The sequence below is a fragment of the Hylobates moloch genome, unplaced genomic scaffold, assembly GCF_009828535.3.
Source record: "Hylobates moloch isolate HMO894 unplaced genomic scaffold, HMol_V3 SCAFFOLD_23, whole genome shotgun sequence".
NCBI classification, from domain to species: domain Eukaryota; kingdom Metazoa; phylum Chordata; class Mammalia; order Primates; family Hylobatidae; genus Hylobates; species Hylobates moloch.
In genome coordinates, this window is record NW_026652298.1 from 40,089,335 (window position 1) to 40,106,939 (window position 17,605).

At 59.0% G+C, this 17,605-nt stretch overlaps 1 protein-coding gene across 4 annotated transcripts; it reads left to right on the forward strand.

Annotated features, from left to right (window-relative positions):
- Positions 1 to 5,400: 5,400 nt before the first annotated feature.
- E4F1 (E4F transcription factor 1) lies at positions 5,401 to 17,558 on the forward strand. 4 transcript variants are annotated; one of them, XM_032145079.2, is made up of 14 exons: positions 5,401 to 5,707; positions 10,169 to 10,320; positions 11,364 to 11,469; positions 13,950 to 14,143; positions 14,235 to 14,355; positions 14,535 to 14,687; positions 14,790 to 14,962; positions 15,217 to 15,426; positions 15,664 to 15,772; positions 15,953 to 16,170; positions 16,365 to 16,563; positions 16,674 to 16,764; positions 16,896 to 16,958; positions 17,031 to 17,049. In XM_032145079.2, the coding sequence occupies exons 1-14, from the start codon at positions 5,551 to 5,553 to the stop codon at positions 17,047 to 17,049; spliced, it is 1,965 nt and encodes a 654-aa protein (XP_032000970.1). In that variant the 5' UTR covers positions 5,401 to 5,550. The 4 variants fall into 4 exon arrangements, with proteins under 4 accessions (XP_032000970.1, XP_032000968.1, XP_032000967.1 ...); XM_032145077.2 differs by having other exon boundaries at positions 5,405 to 5,707; positions 10,089 to 10,320; positions 15,667 to 15,772; positions 16,674 to 16,816; positions 17,031 to 17,558; XM_032145076.2 differs by having other exon boundaries at positions 5,406 to 5,707; positions 10,089 to 10,320; positions 16,674 to 16,816; positions 17,031 to 17,558.
- Positions 17,559 to 17,605: the final 47 nt, after the last annotated feature.

The following is a 17,605-nucleotide window of genomic DNA, read 5'->3' on the forward strand; positions in this document are numbered from 1 at the left end:
GGGTTTCACCGTGTTAGCCAGGATGGTCTCGATCTCCTGACCTCGTGATCCGCCCGCTTTGGCCTCCCAAAGTGCTTGGATTACAGGCGTGAGCCACCGCGCTCGGCCTTTTTTTTTTTAATTATTATTTTTTGAGACGGAGTCTCTTGCTCTGTTGCCCAGGCTGGAGTGCAGTGGCGCGATCTCAACTCACTGCAAGCTCTGCTTCCCGGGTTCACGCCATTCTCCTGTCTCAGCCTCCCGAGTAGTTGGGACTACAGGCGCCCGCCACCATGCCGGCTAATTTTTTTGTATTTTTTAGTAAAAACGCGGTTTCACCGTGTTAACCAGGATGGCCTTGATCTCTTGACCTCGTGATCCGCCCACCTTGGCCTCCCAAAGTGCTGGGATTACAGGCGTGAGCCACGGCGCCCGGCCGGAAGTTTTACATTTTTACATGTATATATATATATTTTGCGACAGGGTCTTGCTCTGTCTCCCAGGCTGGAGTGGAGTGGCAGGATCACAGCTCACTGTAGCCTTATCACAGCTCACTGTATCCTTGACCGCCTAGGCTCATGTGATGCTTCTACCTAAGCCTCCAAAGTAGTTGGGACCAGAGGTGTGTGCCACTATGCCTAATTTTTTTTTTTAATTTAAATTTTTTGTAGAGACAGAGTCTCACTATGTTGGCCAGGCTGGTCTCCAACTCCTGGCCTCCAGTGATCCTCCTGTCTTGGCCTCCCAAAGGACTGGGATTACAGGCGTGAGCCACCGCACCCAGCAAATTTTTTTACATATGTATATGCTTGTGTAAACATAACCCAGACCAAAGTACAAAGTATTTCCCACACCCCAGGAAGTTCCCTCTTGTTCCTATGCAGTCAATAGCAGATAGCACATTGCTGACTACTTTTCTGACTCCTATCACCATAGAGTCACAACCAAACCTCTGGACTGCTTTATACCTGGAATTATACGGTATGTGCTTCTGGCTCTTGCTTCTATGGTTTGATATAATGTTTGTGTAATTCATCCTTCTGGCTGGGTGCTGTGGCTCACGCCTATAATCCCAGCCCTTTGGGAGGCCGAGGCGGGCAGATCACCTGAGGTCAGAAGTTGGAGACCAGCCTGGCCAATATGGTGAAACCCTGTCTCTACCAAAAGTACAAAAATTAGCCGTATGTGATGGCACATGCCTGTAATCTTAGCTATTTGAGAGGCTGAGGCAGGAGAATCGCTTGAACCTGGGAGGCGGAGGCTGCAGTGGGCCGAGATTGCACCACTGCACTCCAGCCTGAGCAACAGAGCAAGACTCCGTATCAAAAAAAAAAAAAAAAAGATGACTTTGATCTTGAGCAGAACTGGATTTGACAAAAATCACACTCTGCTTTTACCACAGAGCAACTGGTAGTGGATTTGAGACAACGGCTGGAATGGGAACTGTTGATGATGCCCAGCCACGGGTCATCTTCTCCCACACTCGCCCGGCTGCCTTGGCTTACTGGGCACTCTGTGAGCATCTAGGGCGTGGCACCGCTCCTTACCTGCATTACCTCCTTAGAGTCACAGGACAGGCCTGAGAGGCAGGGATTATTCATATCTCCATTTATAGATGGCCAAACTGAGCCACGGAGAGTCGCCGGCTGGACAAGGTTGAGTTGGGATTAAACTCAGTCGACCCCAAAGCTGAGCTCTGCCCCATCTGGTCGGCTTAACGTCCTCAGAATGTGCCTGTATGTCTGCAGGTAGGAGGGGAGGCATGATCTCTTGTGGGGAAGGTCCTGGCAGAGGCTAGGAGGAAAGTGCACTTTATAGGAGAGGACTGACTTTGGGAACAGGGTGACATGGCCCTGCATCTGGGGGTAGAGGACCCCTTTGGGTGCCCCCCGCACAGGAGGCATTCAGTCTCTATCTGTGAGGGGATGGCCCCAGTGTCTCCCCAAGTAAGATTCTTGTACTGCAAGCCGACCTGGGGATGGCTTTCAGTGGCACAAGAACAGACACTATAACCTTAACAGACTTGCATCAATTTACATTGCAATAGAAAATATAAGTAGCTCGCTGGGCGCGGTGGCTCATGCCTATAATCCCAGCACTTTGAGAGGCCGAGGCGGGTGGATAACCTGAGGTCAGGAGTTTGAGACCAGCCTTACTAACATGGAGAAACCCCATCTCTACTAAAAATATAAAATTAGCCGGGTGCGGTGGCACATGCTTGGGAGGCTGAGGCAGAATTGCTTGAACCTAGGAGGCAGAGGTTGCAGTGAGCCAAGGTTGCACCACTGCACTCCAGCCTGGGCAACAGAGTGAGACTCCGTCTAAAAAAAAAAAAAAAAAAAAGGATTTTGTAGTTCCTGTTTGGGTCTGGCCATGGAAGGTCCACAGGCATTATTCTGTTGAGCCAGGCTGAGGCCTGCATGGGAAAGAAGGCTGTCTGGAGGAAAGGAGGCTCTAGTCTTGCTGCCTGTGCCTGGCCTCTCTGCCTTCCAGGGGCCTGTCCGCTCCCGTGCCTGCCAGTGGCCTGGGCTCCAGGCAAAACAGGGCCTGAGGTCACCTGATCAGGATGCCCTTTTCTTTTTGAGACAGGGTCTCACTTTGTTACCCAGGCTGGTGGGCAGTGGTGCCATCTCCGCTCACTGCAACCTCCGCCCCCCGGGTTCAAGCAATTCTCCTGCCTCAGCCTCCCTAGTAGCTGGGATTATAGGTGTGTGCTACCACACCTGGCTAACTTTTGTATTTTTTTTTGTTTGTTTTGAGACCGAGTCTCGCTCTGTCGCCCAAGCTGGAGTGCAGTGGCAAGATCTCGGCTCACTGCAACCTCCGCCTCCGGGTTGAAGCGATTCTCCTGTCGTGCCCTCCCGAGTAGCTGGGACTACAGGCACGTGCCACCACAACCGGCTGATTTTTTTTAATTTTTATTTTTAGTAGAGACAGGGTTTCACCATGTTAGCCAGGATGGTCTCGATCCCCTGACCTCGTGATCCGCCCACCTCGACCTCCCAAAGTGCTGGGATTACAGGTGTGAGCCACCGTGCCCGGCGCTAATAGTAAATTTTATGTGTACTTACCACAATTTTTTTTTTTTTTTTTTGAGACAGAGTCTCGCTCTGTCGCCCAGGCTGGAGTGCAGTGGCGCAATCTCGGCTCACTGCAAGCTCCGCCTCCCGGGTTCACGCCATTCTCCTGCCTCAGCCTCTCCGAGTAGCTGGGACTACAGGCGCCCGCCACCACGCCCGGCTAATTTTTTTGTGTTTTTGGTAGAGACGGGGTTTCACCGTGGTCTCGATTTCCTGACCTCGTGATCCGCCCGCCTTGGCCTCCCAAAGTGCTGGGATTACAAGCGTTAGCCACTGCGCCCAGCCCACAATTTTTTTTTGAGACGGAATCTTGCTCTGTTGCCAGGCTGGAGTACAGTGGCATGATCTCGGCTCACTGAAACCTCTGCCTCCTGGGTTCAAACGATTCTCCTGCCTTAGCCTGCTGAGTAGCTAGGATGACATGCGTGCACCACCACACCCAGATAATTTTTGTATTTTTAGTAGAGATGTAATTTTACCATGTTGGCCTGGCTGGTCTTGAACTCCTGACCTCAGGTGATCCACCCACCTCAGCCTCCCAAAGTGCTGGGATTACAGTAGGGAGCCACTGCACCTGGCCCACAATTTTTTAAAAGTATGTAAGAGGGCTGAGGAGGGCAGATCGCTTGAACTCAGGAGTTCTATAGCAGCCTAGGCAACATGGCAAAAACTCATCTCTACAAAATATACAAAAATTAGCTAGTGTTGGGCACCTGTTGTCCCAGCTACTTGGGTGGCTGAGGTAGAGGCTGCAGTGAGCTGAGATCATGGCACTGCACTCCAGCCTGGGCGACAGAGCAAGGTGCTGTCTCAAAAAAAAACAAAATCTGGCCAGGCTCAGTGGCTCACGCCTGTAATCCCAGCCCTTTGGGAGGCCAAGGGGGTCGGATCACCTGAGGTCAGGAGTTCAAAACCAACCTGGCCAACATGGTGAAACTCCGTCTCTCCTAAAAATATAAAAAAATTAGCCGGGTGTGGTGGCGGTTGCCTGTAGTTCCAGCTAATCAGGAGGCTGAGGCAGGAGAATCGCTTGAACCTGGGAGGTGGAGGTTGCAGTGAACCAAGATTGTGCCATTGCACTCTAGCCTAGGTGACAGAGCGAGACTCCATCTCAAAAAACAAAAACAGGCCGGGTGCGGTGGCTCATGCTTGTAATCCCAGCACTTTGGGAGGCCGAGGCGGGCAGATCATGAGGTCAAGAGCTCGAGACCTTCTAGGCCAACATGGTGAAACCCTGTCTCTACTAAAAATACAAAAATTAGCTGGGCATGGTGGTGCACTCCTGTAGTCCCAGCTACTCGGGAGGCTGAGGCAGGAGAATCATCTGAACCCAGGAGGTGGAGGTTGCAGTGAGATTGCGCCATTGCACTCCAGCCTAGGTGACAGAGTGAGACTCTGTCTCAAAAACAACACCCAAAACAAACAAAAACCAAAAACAACCCCCATCTCCAAAACCCAAAATTCAACGTGGCCGGGAGTCGTGGCTCACGCCTGTCATCCTAGCACTTTGGGAGGCCGAAATGGGAAAATGGTTTGAGGCTAGCAGTTTGAGACCAGCCTAGTCAAAACAGCAAGACCCCGTCTCTATTTAAAATATATAATATAAATAAATTTTAAAAAATTTAAAAAGTGGCCGGGCACGGTGGCTCACGCCTGTAATCCCAGCACTTTGGGAGGCTGAGGCGGGTGGATCACGAGGTCAGGAGATTGAGACCATCCTGGCTAACACGGTGAAACCCCGTCTCTACTAAAAATACAAAAAAATAGCCGGGCGTGGTGGTGGGTGCCTGTAGTCCCAGCTACTCGGAGAGGCTGAGGCAGGAGAATGGCGTGAACCCGGGAGGCGGAGCTTGCAATGAGCCGAGATCGCGCCACTGCACTCCAGCCTGGGCGATAGAACTCCGTCTCAAAAAAAAAAAGAAAATTTAAAAAGTATACAAAATAATAAAACAGCTTCGCAAAGCTACCCATGAGCCATCCCCGACCCGTGTTCTTCTCCTGGGTAATCATCTTGGGAGGCTCTAACACCCGAGGCAGTCAGTGGGCAGCAGGCACCACACCCCTGGTTGGAACTGTGGCGGCTTCCCAGCAGCAGCCGCAGGCGGGGCGACCTGTCCTTAGGTACGGAAGCGCTGGGGCGCGGCTGCCTAGCACCGGCCAGTCCGCTCGCCCCTGGCGTTCTCTGGCTCTCAAATCCGAGTGCAGCCTCGAACACACGTCCTTCTGCCGCCCCGCCCCCTGTCTGTCAATCTGCTCCACCGTAACCACGCCCTCCCCACAGTCCCGCCCCATCTTCGCTCTCAGCGCGCCCGGCCCCGCCTCTGCCCTTTAAGGCCACACCGCTATCCAGACCCGGCTCCCCGCCTGTCTGTCAGTCCGCTCCGGTTCCGCCCCGTCCTCCTCTTGCCGTTCCCTCACGCCGGCCTCGGCGCGGCCCGTTGTTATGACGACATGGTCGTAAATCCGCCATCTTCCTGCGGCGCGTTGCGACATGGAGGGCGCGATGGCAGTGCGGGTGACGGCCGCTCATACGGCAGAAGCCCCGGCCGAAGCCGGGCGGGAAGCGGGCGACGGTGCGGTTGCGGCGGTGGCGGCGGCCTTGGCCCCCAGCGGCTTCCTTGGCCTCCCGGCACCCTTCAGCGAGGAAGGTAACCGGGCCGACCCGGAGGGTGCGGCCGGGGTGCGGGCAGTTCATCCCCGGCTGGCAGAGGCCCGGATGGCCCGAGCTGCGGGCTTCACCGACCCTCCCAGACCCAGACACCTCGCGGATCTCGCGGGGCCCTCACAGCCCTCCACGAAACCCCCAGGTTTGCTGCGACCCTCACGGGCCTCTCCTGCGGGGCGCCTGTCACCCCCCTCGCTCCGGTGTGCGTCCACAAGTGCTCGCGGGTTGCTGAGCCCCCGGGCGCCCGGTGTAGACATTCGCAGACGCAGGCGTCCCGGCCCCTCTCTGCCTCCGATGCCTGAGCCTGGCCTTCTCCTCCTCTGGGCCCCTTCCCCCTGCACCTGATGGGCGTCTACGGCCCTGTTGGTGGTTGCAAGAGGGTGGGGCGTCGGTTTCTCCAGGATCTGGGCTCTGGGCCTGTCCGTAGGGAGGCAGCAGAGCCTAGTGCAAGAGGACTGGTGCACTGCAGCCAGCCTGTGGCCCCGTCCAGTCCCACACTTGCCACTTTCTAGCTCTTTGATCCTGGGCAGGTGACCCTACCTCTGTGAACCTCTATTTCCCCTACAGAATGGGGCGGCGGCTTCTGCCAGTAATGTATCAAGCCCTTATCCTGCGTTAGGTTTTTTCATTCTCAAAGCAATCCTGACAGGTGGATGTTATTGTTATTCTCATTTTGGGGATGAGGAAAATCGAAGGTTGGAGACGTGAAAGTGACCGGGTGGGCCGAGCGCGGTGGCTCACGCCTGTAATCCCAGGACTTTGGGAGGCTGAGGCGGGCGGATCACGAGGTCAGGAGATGGAGACCATCCTGGCCAACACGGTGAAACCCGTCTCTACTAAAAATACAAAAAAAACAAAATTAGCCGGGCGTGGTGGCGGGCGCCTGTAGTCGGGAGGCTGAGGCGGGAGAATGGCGTGAACCTGGGAGGTGGAGCTTGCAGTGAGCCGAGATCGCGCCACTGCACTCCAGCCTGGGCGACAGAGCGGGACTCCGTCTCAAAAAAAAAAAAAGAAAGTGACCAGAGTCACCCAGGTAGTAAGTAGCAAGGGTTGGACTGGATCTCAGCACTGTGAAGGCCTTCACCTCGGCCCGTTTAACTTCTGGGCTCTGCTGCCTCATAGAAACATCATGAGAATTAAAATAAAGATTGTGGCCGGGCGCGGTGGCCCACGCCTGTAATCCTAGCACTTTGGGAGGCCAAGGTGAGTGGATCACCTGAGGTCAGGAGTTCAAGACCAGCCTGGCCAACACGGTAAAACCCCGTCTCTACTAAAAATACAAAAATTAGCCAGGCGTGGTGGTGCGCGTCTGTAATCCCAGCTACTTGGGAAACTGAGGTAGGAGAATTGCTTGAGCCCAGGAGGTGGAGGTCGCAGTGAGCCGAGATCGCGCCACTGCTCTCCAGCCTGGGTGACACAGCAAGACTCTGTCTCAAAAAAAAAAAGGTTGCATGTCGCGTGCTGAGAGCAGTGTTGGGGATGCACTAGGGGCTCATTCCTGGGGGCACTGAGAGCTTTTGGAGATGGAGCGTGGGTCTGTACCCTTTGAGCTTGTGCAATGTGGCTGCAGATGGCTGGGCACTATGGCTCACACCTGTAACCCCAACACTTTGGGAGGCTGAGGTGAGAGGATCACTTGAGCCCAAGGAAATCCAGACCAGCCTGGGCAACATAGTAAGACCTCGTCTCTGTTTTCTTTTTTTTTTTTTTTTTGAGACGGCGTTTCTCTCTTGTTGCCTAGGCTGGAGTGCAATGGCGTGATCTCGGTTCACCGCAACGTCTGCCTCCCGGGTTCAAGCTATTCTCCTGCCTCAGCCTCCTGAGTAGCTGGGATTACAGGCACACGGCATCACACCCGGCTAATTTTGCATTTTTAGTAGAGAGGGGATTTCTCCATGTTGGCCAGGCTGGTCTTGAACTCCCGACGTCAGGTGATCTGCCTGCCTCAGCCTCCCAAAGTGCTGGGAATACAGGCGTGTGCCACTGCGCCTGGCTCCTCCCAGTCTCTGTTTAGAAGGAAAAAAAAAAAAAAAAAAAAAAAAAGGCCAGGTGTGGTGGCTCACGCCTGTAATCCCAGCACTTTGGGAGGCTGAGACGGGCTGATCCTGAGGTCAGGAGATCGAGACCACCCTGGCTAACACGGTGAAACCCCATCTTACTAAAAATACAAAAAATTAGCTGGCCGTGGTGGCAGGCGCCTGTAGTCACAGCTACTCAGGAGGCTGAGGCAGGAGAATGGCGTGTATGAGGGAGGCAGAGCTTGCAGTGAGCCGAGATCACCCCGCTACACTCCAGCCTGGGCAACAGAGCGAGACTCTGCCTCAAAAAAAAAAAAAAAAAAAAGATGCAGATTGGGTCAGACAGGAAGGGAGGTGGTTAATGATTGGGTCGAGGGTGGTCTTGTCTTTGTTCCCATAGGATTCATAGTCTCTGCCTTTTTTCCTTGCCCCTTCTCGTTCCAGCTTGGAGAAGGGCAGTGCCCTCATGGCGAGGGGTCCCTTTAGAGGTTGCCACGCCCTGCTGGGCCTGCTTGTGGCCTTGTCTGGTGTGAAATGGGCTGGGTGTGTCCCCTTCTGGGGTAGGGGGTTCTTCAGTGGCAATGCCCTGGAGCCAAGTGAGACACAGGAGTGGGGTGGGACGGGGAAGAGGGTGGTGGGCACCTCAGAGCTTGGTTTGTGACTGGGAGCCATCAGGAGAGGACGACTGTCTGTTGGGTGGCCCCCTGCAGGCGAGTCATAGCTGTGGTTTGGCCCTTTGCCCTCGAATTCAACAGTAAACATTTGCCCAGCTCCTTCGGGCGTCAGGCCTGGGTTTGATCTTGACGAGGGACTGAACATGAATGGTCAGAGCTGGCAGGCTTTTATGGAAGCGGAAGAAACAGCTTCTGTCCCTTTGTGTAAATAGGCACTGTCCCTGACACTCAGCCGTTGGGTGACCTTGAACTTCAGGTCATTTTCCTAGGATGGGAATAGTTCTCTCCATTTCCACAGAGTGCTGGCAGGATTTGGTGACGTCCCCAGTGAGGTGCTTGGCACACAGTGAGGGGGTGGTCTCTTCTGCAGGACCAGGGTCTGCCACAGCGATGGTGACTGGCTCAACCTTGGGAACCAGTAAAGTCCCAAGTCAGTGAGCAGAGTGGTTGTGGGTCAGCTCCCTGCATTTGCCTCTCAGCCAGAGTCAGTGGGCATCAGCCTCCTGGGCCCCAGCCCATTTTACAGACGAGGAGATGGCCACTCACATGCTCCAGGGCACGCTCAAACTCCCACGGTTTTTGTTTGTTTTGTTTTTGTTTCTTGTAAGGCAGGGTCTTGCCCTGTTGCCCTGGCTGAAGTGCAGTGGTGTGATCACGGCTTACTGCAGCCTCCACCCCTGGGCTCAAGCAATCCTCTTGAATAGCTGGGACTACAGGTGCATGCCACCACACTTCCATGCTTGGCTAAATGTTTGTTTTTTGGTTTTGTTTTTTGAGACGGAGTCTTGCTCTGTTGCCCCGGCTGGAGTGCAATGGGGAGATCTCGGCTCACTGCAACCTTCGCCTCCCTGGTTCACGCCATTCTCCTGCCTCAGCCTCCCAAGTAGCTGGGACTACAGGCACCTGCCACTGCGCCTGGCTAATTTTTTTGTATTTTTAGTAGAGATGGGGTTTCGCCATGTTAGCCAGGATGGTCTTGATCTCCTGACCTCGTGATCCACCCGCCTCAGCCTCCCAAAGTGCTGGGATTACAGGCATGAGCCACTGCCCTAATTTTGTATTTTTAGTAGAGATGGGGTTTCACCATGTTGGTCAGGCTGGTCTCGAACTCCTGACCTCAGGTGATACACCTGTCTCGGCCTCCCAAAGTGTTGGGATTACAGGTGTGAGCCACCACGCCAGGCCTAAATGTTTAACAATGTTTTAAAAACTTTTTTTTTTTTTGGTAGAGATGGGTCTTGCTATGTTGACCAGGCTCGTCTTGAACTCCTGGGCTCAAGCCATCCTCCCACCTTGGCCCCTTAAAGTGCTGAGATTACAAGTGTGAGCCACCATGCCCGGCCCCAACAGTCTTAAATCCTGGTCCTTTACTGTCCCCAAACTAGCATGGAGGAATCCCTCTGCCTCCCAGCCCGTTCTGGGCCTCTTGCCTGTCAATCGCTGAGGTGGGGGTTTTGGGCATGGCAGCCTTAGCAGATCCCTGCAGCCTAAGCCTGCTGTCAGGGCCACCCTCTGCTGGGTGCTGACCTCCTGAGGGTGGGTCTGGCCCCTGCAGACCTGCAGAGGATGGGGGCTGTGCCTTGGGATGACCTTGTTTTGGGCCCGAGTGTGTTCTCAGCAGCCTGGGGAAGTAGCTCTGCTTCTGATGGCCTCCTGGGGGAATCTGTTCTAGGGCTGGAGGAAAAGCCAGACGGGGCCCTGGCTGCCCAGCCTCCGCCTTCCCAGGCCCTGCTGACAGCAGGCTCGTTGCAGATGAGGACGATGTGCACAGATGCGGCCGCTGCCAGGCGGAGTTCACCGCCTTGGAGGATTTTGTTCAGCACAAGATTCAGAAGGCCTGCCAGCGGGCCCCTCAGGAGGCCCTGCCTGCCACCCCTGCCACCACAGCGTTGCTGGGCCAGGAGGTGAGCCCCCACCCACTCCCCCATCCCCTCCTGGGTTCACCTGACGGGTGGGGGAGGTGTCCGCGCTCCAGGATGGACCTGTGCAGCCAGTTCCGGGGGCCACGTGGGCGGGCAGAGGGCAGGCACCTGACTTCGGTGCAGGAGGGTCTGGGTGTGTGAGCCTGTGGTGCTCCGGGGCGTCCTGGAGGGCCTGCGGTGGCTCGGCCTTCTTGGCAGCCTCTGGCCGAAGCCCGTGCTGTTGGGGGCCGGGATCTCTCCTTTCTTGGAGCTTGAGGGTCTCCTTTGGCTCTGGGGTGCCATGGCAGCTTCTGTCTCTTTGGCTTATCTTCTGTCCTGTGTACACAGTCCCTGGGGACTTCACAAGTGAAGTGTAGCCCTGGGGGTCCCGCCATCTTATCATCAAATGGCCCCCTTTGCTGAGCCCCACGCCCAGCTTGGGCTGGACACACAGGCCTGTGAATCCCGCACCCGCCGCAGTGGGCACTTGTCGTCTGCATTGCAGTCAGGAGAGCAGGCTCAGAGAGTGGTCAGTGGTCTCCGGTCACCAGCGGGGCGTGGCCCAGAGGATGCTGGACCCTGGTCACCCCACTCTGAGCCTGTGCTCTTTACCTGTTCCTCCCAGAGGTGCCCCCTCCTCCAGGAAGGCCTCTGGCTCACACCTCCAGGGCCCTCTCCTCACACCGCTCTGCCGGATATGGCGGGCTGGGACTGTGGCGTTGTTCCTGCAGGCTGGCCCAGCTTCCTGCCAGAGTTGCTGGTCCCTCCCTGCAGGTGACCTGTGCTCCAGGTCCAGCCCACATGGCCAGAGGTGTGAGAGTGACGGCACTGACCCTGGCCCTGGGGTGAGGGGGTTGGACTGGGACCGGTGGTCCTGTTGGGGGAGAGGAGAGCCCCCACCCCAGCCGTCCCAAGGACATGGACCCAGGCCTGAGCACCACAGGTCACACCTCCACAGCTTCACACTGGCAGAGCCCGGGCCTCTTCTCTGAGAACTAACTCTGGAGCATACAGACAAGTCCCCTGTTTTCTGACCCCTTTGGCAGGTGGTACCAGCAGCACCAGGCCCAGAGGAGCCCATCACTGTGGCCCACATCGTGGTAGAGGCGGCCTCCCTGGCAGCAGACATCAGCCATGCATCTGACCTCGTTGGTAAGCCGACTTCCATGGATCGCTGGCCTGATAGACCTTCGTGGTTGGGGCCGGAGGATGGGGCCTCTGCTGCCTGTATGCTCGCCTCTCCCGAGACCAGGGCCTGGCTGGGAGGGGCTGCGGCCTCGTGGGAGCCTTTCTGCGGGCACAGCCTGCAGGAGGAGGAAGCGTTGGGCACTGGGCCTTCCTCAGGTGTCCACAGTGGCCGGGGGCACACCCAGGCACCAAGGAGTCTTTGGGCTGTGCTCTCTCCCCTCAGCTTTCCCGGGTGGTCTCTGCCGTGTCCCTCCCAGAATCTTCCCCACTCCCGTGCCACCCCCTGGTTCCTGCTCCCTGCCCGTAGCCAGCAACATCCACCGGGCACCCACCAGAATGGCCCCCTCGCCCAGCAGCGGCTCTGGAGGGTGGGTGCAGGGTGGATGGGACTCTCCCGCCTCTCTAGCTGGGCTGGGACTTGCTGCTGGCCGTGGCCTGCCCTCCCCAGTGCTCCCTCTGGTGTGGGGGTGGTGATTGCTACACGGGTCCTCATGGGGCTTTTATGAGCGTGCAATGCCAGGCCTCTTTGATGGCTACCTTTTAAGTGAAGATGTCTCTCTCCCTGATGTGCTGTGGGAGGGGCTGTTGCGAGGTCTGGATGGGGCAGCTCTCATCGGGGACAGATGCTTGTGCATGGGGGACATTCAGAGGCAGCCAGGGCCTGGGCAGGTTGAGGGGGCCAGGGGCTGCTGGGGTTGGGGGTGTGGCAGGGGCGAGTGGCTAGGTGTGCAGAGCTGTCTGGGGACCTGATGCTGTGGGAGGTGGGTGGGGCATGGCTGCTGCCTGGGGAGCCTGCTGGACCGGGGCGGAGGCAGGCGGGGAGTGGGCAGCTGGACAGGAAGTAGGTTTGGGCACCAGGCGGAACCTGGCCTTGGGCAGCCCTGGGGACTGGCTGCAGCAGGAAGAGGGGGTGGAGGAGCCGTGGCAGAGGCCAGCCCGGGGCCTGGGAAGGGCGCCTGTGAGCAGGCCGCTCTCCAGCAGGCAGCCAGGGCACCTGTCTCACCTCTGTGCTGCCTTTCCCTGGCATTCCTGCGACCAAGACACTCATCAGCGCCACTCAGAGCTCGGAATGTTCACGCGGGAGGTGGGGCAGGCTCTGGCCTTGACCTGGGGTTTGGTTTCCGGGATGGTGGTGTCATCTGGCAGCATGAACTCCTTAGGTTCTGGCGGGGTCTCTGCGCTGGGTGTCTGGCCAGCCAGGCCCCTTTCCACCCACCTAAACTCTAGCAGCCCCAGCCCTAGGGTCGGCACCCCTCCCTGTGCTTCAGCAGCCCCTCTCGGCACCCCTGCCACTCTGGCACCCCTGGGATTTTCCCCTTTGCGGGCATCCTGGGTACCCTGAGCGTCCCCTTGGTCAGTCAGCAGGCCCGGTGGGCTTGGTCCAGGGCTGCTAGCTCTCCTGTTGGCCTCCAGTGGAGATGGCACAGGGTCCTGCCTGCTGGTGGCCAAGGGCTGGGGCGTGCCACGTCCTGTCTTTGCGGGTGCAGGGGTGCGGTCAGCTGTGTGGGCAGTTGGAACCCACCTCCAGGCCCTCCTGCCTCTTCGCGGAAAAAATTCGCGTCTCCTCTGGCCTTGCAGCGGCCATGTTCCCCCAGGTCCTCCCCATCAGAGGCCTCTGTCCTTTGGAAGATCACTCCTGGGGCATCGAGCGTGTAAGGGCTCGGGCAGGAGAGGCTCTTAATTGTTTCTGAGTCACCGCGCTTTTGTTGGGTTTCAAGAGAACAGCTTGTCAAAACAAGACGCCAGCCGGACTGAGGTGGTTTCTAAGCAGTAGCTTCACAGCTGTTTCCCACTTGTCATCTTTATGAGCAGAAAACGTGAACTGTGTTTACAACCTAGCTTTGCACATTGTCAGATTTTTCCCAGCATCCTCCAGAAGTGCAAAAGCCCGGCTTCCTCGCCTCAGGCTGTCCCGGGTGTCTGGAGAGCGTTCACTCTCCCAGGCCAAGCCTGCCTTGGGACGGGGCTCTGGCCAGGCCTGCGTGCCCCGCTGCAGTGGCCCAGCCCATCTCCTCCAATGGAAGAGTGGCCCCGGATGCACATCCTCCCTATGTTGGTGGGAGCAGTGGCAGGAGCAGTGGCAGCGAGCAGGACAAGAGGCTGTCTCTTCATCCAGGGACCGTGTCACCAGGATTCGCATGTCCTCCTGGCTTTGGGGATGGGGCATCTGTGCTCCATGGTGGGTCTCCCTGTGGACACATTTGGGGGCCCTGGAGCATCTCTGGGTAGCCTGACAGAGTCGGGAGGTGTCTCTCCACCTCTCACTCTGACCTGCAGAGGTGAATGGGACCTTGGCTGCTGCTCGGCCTGTGTGTCGAGGGCTCAGTGCAGGTTGGGTCCAGGGTGTGGCTCAGAGCAGCAGGTCCCCTCCTCTGGAGCCAGCAGTCTCTGGGGTCTCTGGGCAGGGGCAGGTCCTGTGGCTTAGGCCCAGATGCTTCTCCTAGGTGGTGAGCACATCAAAGAGGTCATCGTGGCTGCTGAGGCGGAGCCGGGGGACAGGGAGATGGCTGAGGCCCCGGGCAGCCCCCACCAGCAGGGGCTGGGGCTCGCAGGGGAGGGCGAGCAGGCCCAGGTGAAGCTACTGGTGAACAAGGATGGCCGCTATGTGTGCGCGCTGTGCCACAAGACCTTCAAGACGGTGAGCCGGCGTGCGGGGAGCCAGTGTGTGGGTGGCAGGCCCTCTCCTGTTCCCCCAGGAGGGCCCTGAGCTGCCATGCCCTCCCCCACAGGGCAGCATCCTCAAGGCCCACATGGTCACTCACAGCAGCCGCAAGGACCACGAGTGCAAGCTCTGTGGGGCCTCCTTCCGCACCAAGGGCTCACTCATCCGGCACCACCGGCGGCACACGGGTGAGCTGGCCGCACCTCGGGCTGGAGCCCAGTAGCACCCCGATGGCTGGCCCTGGGGTGCCCCAGCCTCGCATTCCCTAGCTTTGGGGGATGAGGCGGGGGCCCCTGCCTGCCTTCGCCTTGTCACCTTGTCGCCAGCCTGCTGGGGCTGCCCGGGGCTGACTAGGTTCTCTCTGCAGACGAGCGCCCCTACAAGTGCTCCAAGTGTGGGAAGAGCTTCCGGGAGTCGGGCGCGCTGACCCGGCACCTCAAGTCTCTCACCCCCTGCACAGAGAAGATCCGCTTCAGTGTGAGCAAGGACGTCGTTGTCAGCAAAGAGGACGCACCTGCAGGTCAGCATGGTGCGGGCAGCTGCCTGGTCCTGGGGGCTGGCCGTGGACGCAGCCGCCACTGGGATGTGTGAGGGATCTTCACTCCCTCACTCTACCTTGAAGGGTCTGGAGCTGGAGCTGCCGGCTTGGGGACAGTCACATCATCGGTGACAGGCGAGCCCATAGAGACTTCACCCGTGATTCACCTGGTGACAGATGCCAAGGGCACCGTCATCCACGAAGTCCACGTCCAGATGCAGGAGCTGCCCCTGGGCATGAAAGCCCTGGCCCCGGAGGTGGGGGCGGTGGGGGGCCCTGGAGGGCTGCTCTGTCTTCTGCCTGCTCGGTGCCAGTCTTTGTTCGGGGCACTGGCTCCAGGGGTCTGGGCCAGGCAGGCGAGGGCTGGGCTTCCCGCAGGGAGAGCAGGGCCGGTGGGAGCGCCACGGGGGTCTGAGGGTTTGCACAAGGCTCCTGGCATGGGTCTACCCCGTGGGGTGGGTGCTGGATGCCAGGCTGCCTGGCCAGCCTCCTCTCTCTGCCTCCCCTGCAGCCCCCCGTCTCCCAGGAGCTCCCCTGCTCCAGTGAGGGCAGCCGTGAGAACCTGCTGCACCAGGCCATGCAGAACTCCGGCATCGTCCTTGAGCGCGCCGCTGGGGAGGAGGGTGCCCTGGAGCCAGCCCCTGCTGCCGGGTCCAGTCCCCAGCCCCTGGCAGAGGCAGCCCCGCAGCTGCCGGTACTGGAAATGCAGCCGCTGGAGACAGTAGGTGCCGGCACCACCTGCGGGCTCCTCCCAGGGCTGGATCCCAGGGGCTGTCCCCACGCTGGCCTTCGCACTCCCTGAAGGGAGTCCTTTTGCAGTGACTTTGTCCATTGATCTGTTTACTGCCTTCCCTGGGGCCACAAGGGAGCCTGCCGGGGTGGGGCCCATGATTGTGTTCTTGGCACTGCCAGGGCACAGCCTGCCCCGGGTGCTGGAGACCTTCCTGTGGTTCCCCAGCAGGTGGCCAGCGAGGCCTCAGCGGTGCCCAGGACCCACCCATGTCCTCAGTGCAGTGAGACCTTCCCGACAGCAGCCACCCTGGAGGCCCACAAGAGGGGCCACACCGGTAGGTGATGGGTGGGTGTGTGGCCCATGGCAGTGGATGGGCTGTAGGTGGCCGGGGTGCCTCTGGGTGTGCAGGGTGGGTCCGTAGACAGCAGGGAGCCAGGGGATCTGTGGGCAGGTGGCAGGCGGCTTGGCGGGCCCACGGGTGATGGGCCTGGCCTGATGCTGTGTGTGGCTGCAGGGCCGAGGCCGTTCGCCTGCGCTCAGTGTGGCAAGGCCTTCCCCAAGGCCTACCTGCTCAAGAAGCACCAGGAGGTGCACGTGCGTGAGCGCCGCTTCCGCTGTGGCGACTGCGGGAAGCTCTACAAGACCATCGCCCATGTGCGCGGCCACCGGCGCGTCCACTCAGACGAGCGGCCCTACCCTTGTCCCGAGTGTGGCAAGCGCTACAAGACTAAGGTGGGCCTCTGGCCCCAGGACCCTGGCGCCTGATCCCCCCATCCTGCTCCCTGGCCATGGCCCAGGTGCACCCCCTTCCCTGCCTCCACCGTGCTCAGTCTTGACCCAGCCCCTCCCTTGGGCCAGAAGCGGGAGGGGAGAGCTGTAGTCTGTTGTGGCCAAGGCCAGGCTGGCACTGACAGGTGTCTCCACAGAATGCACAGCAGGTGCACTTCAGGACACACCTGGAGGAGAAGCCGCACGTGTGCCAGTTCTGCAGCCGTGGCTTCCGAGAGAAGGGCTCACTGGTGCGGCACGTGCGACACCACACAGGCGAGAAGCCATTCAAGTGCTACAAGTGCGGCCGTGGCTTTGCTGAGCACGGCACGCTGAACCGGCACCTGCGCACCAAAGGTCTAGGCCGGTGGAGGCTGGAGGAGGAGGGGAGGGGAGGGGAGGGGAGGGGAGGGGGGCGAGGGAGGGGGCTGGGGCTCGCCAGGCCCTGACCGAGTCCCCACCCACAGGGGGCTGCCTGCTAGAGGTGGAGGAGTTGCTGGTGTCTGAGGAGAGCCCCGCGGCAGCCACCACCGTCCTCTCGGAGGACCCACACACAGTGTTGGTGGAGTTCTCGTCCGTGGTAGCTGACACCCAGGAGTATATCATCGAGGTGGGTGTGGGACCCAGGGGCCGTGTTGGGACCCAGGGGCAGCCAAGGCTGACCTCTGACCTTCTGCCCGTCTGCCCAGGCCACTGCAGATGATGCAGAGACCAGTGAGGCCACGGAGATCATCGAGGGCACCCAGACGGAGGTGAGGGGTGGGGCAGGTGGGGGCGGGGAGGCTCCCTGGCACAGCCGCTCTCGCTGAGCCGTGGCCCCGCAGGTGGACAGCCACATCATGAAGGTGGTGCAGCAGATCGTGCACCAGGCTAGCGCCGGCCACCAGATCATCGTGCAGAATGTCACCATGGACGAGGAGACGGCGCTGGGCCCAGAGGCGGCTGCGGCCGACACCATCACCATCGCCACCCCCGAGAGCCTGACAGAGCAGGTGGCCATGACGCTGGCCTCGGCCATCAGCGAGGGTACTGTGCTTGCTGCCCGGGCAGGGACAAGCGGCACTGAACAGGCCACTGTGACCATGGTGTCGTCAGAGGACATCGAGATCCTGGAGCATGCAGGCGAGCTGGTCATTGCCTCGCCGGAGGGCCAGCTGGAGGTGCAGACGGTCATCGTCTAGCATGAGGTCTGCGGGGTCCTGGCCGGGCAGGGACAGGGCAGAGGACTCTTGAGCGCCCCGCCCATGCCTGCCTGGCCTGGTAGAGAAGACGGCACAGAATGGAGGCGCCCCGAGACGGACAGTGTACATAAGAGTTTCTTGTTGCTTTACAATAAAACATGAGAACCTGCAGCTTGTGATGTTGCGGCAGTGGCAGCTTCCGCGGCTGGTGCCACCAC

Bases quoted from the DNA above. Each gene is read 5' to 3' on its own strand.
- E4F1 (XM_032145076.2), top strand. From the start codon at position 5,511: ATGGTCGTAAATCCGCCATCTTCCTGCGGCGCGTTGCGACATGGAGGG. The intron at 11,470-13,949 runs GTAAGCCGACTT...TGCTTCTCCTAG, and splicing joins CCATGCATCTGACCTCGTTG to GTGGTGAGCACATCAAAGAG. The intron at 14,144-14,234 runs GTGAGCCGGCGT...CCTCCCCCACAG, and splicing joins GCCACAAGACCTTCAAGACG to GGCAGCATCCTCAAGGCCCA.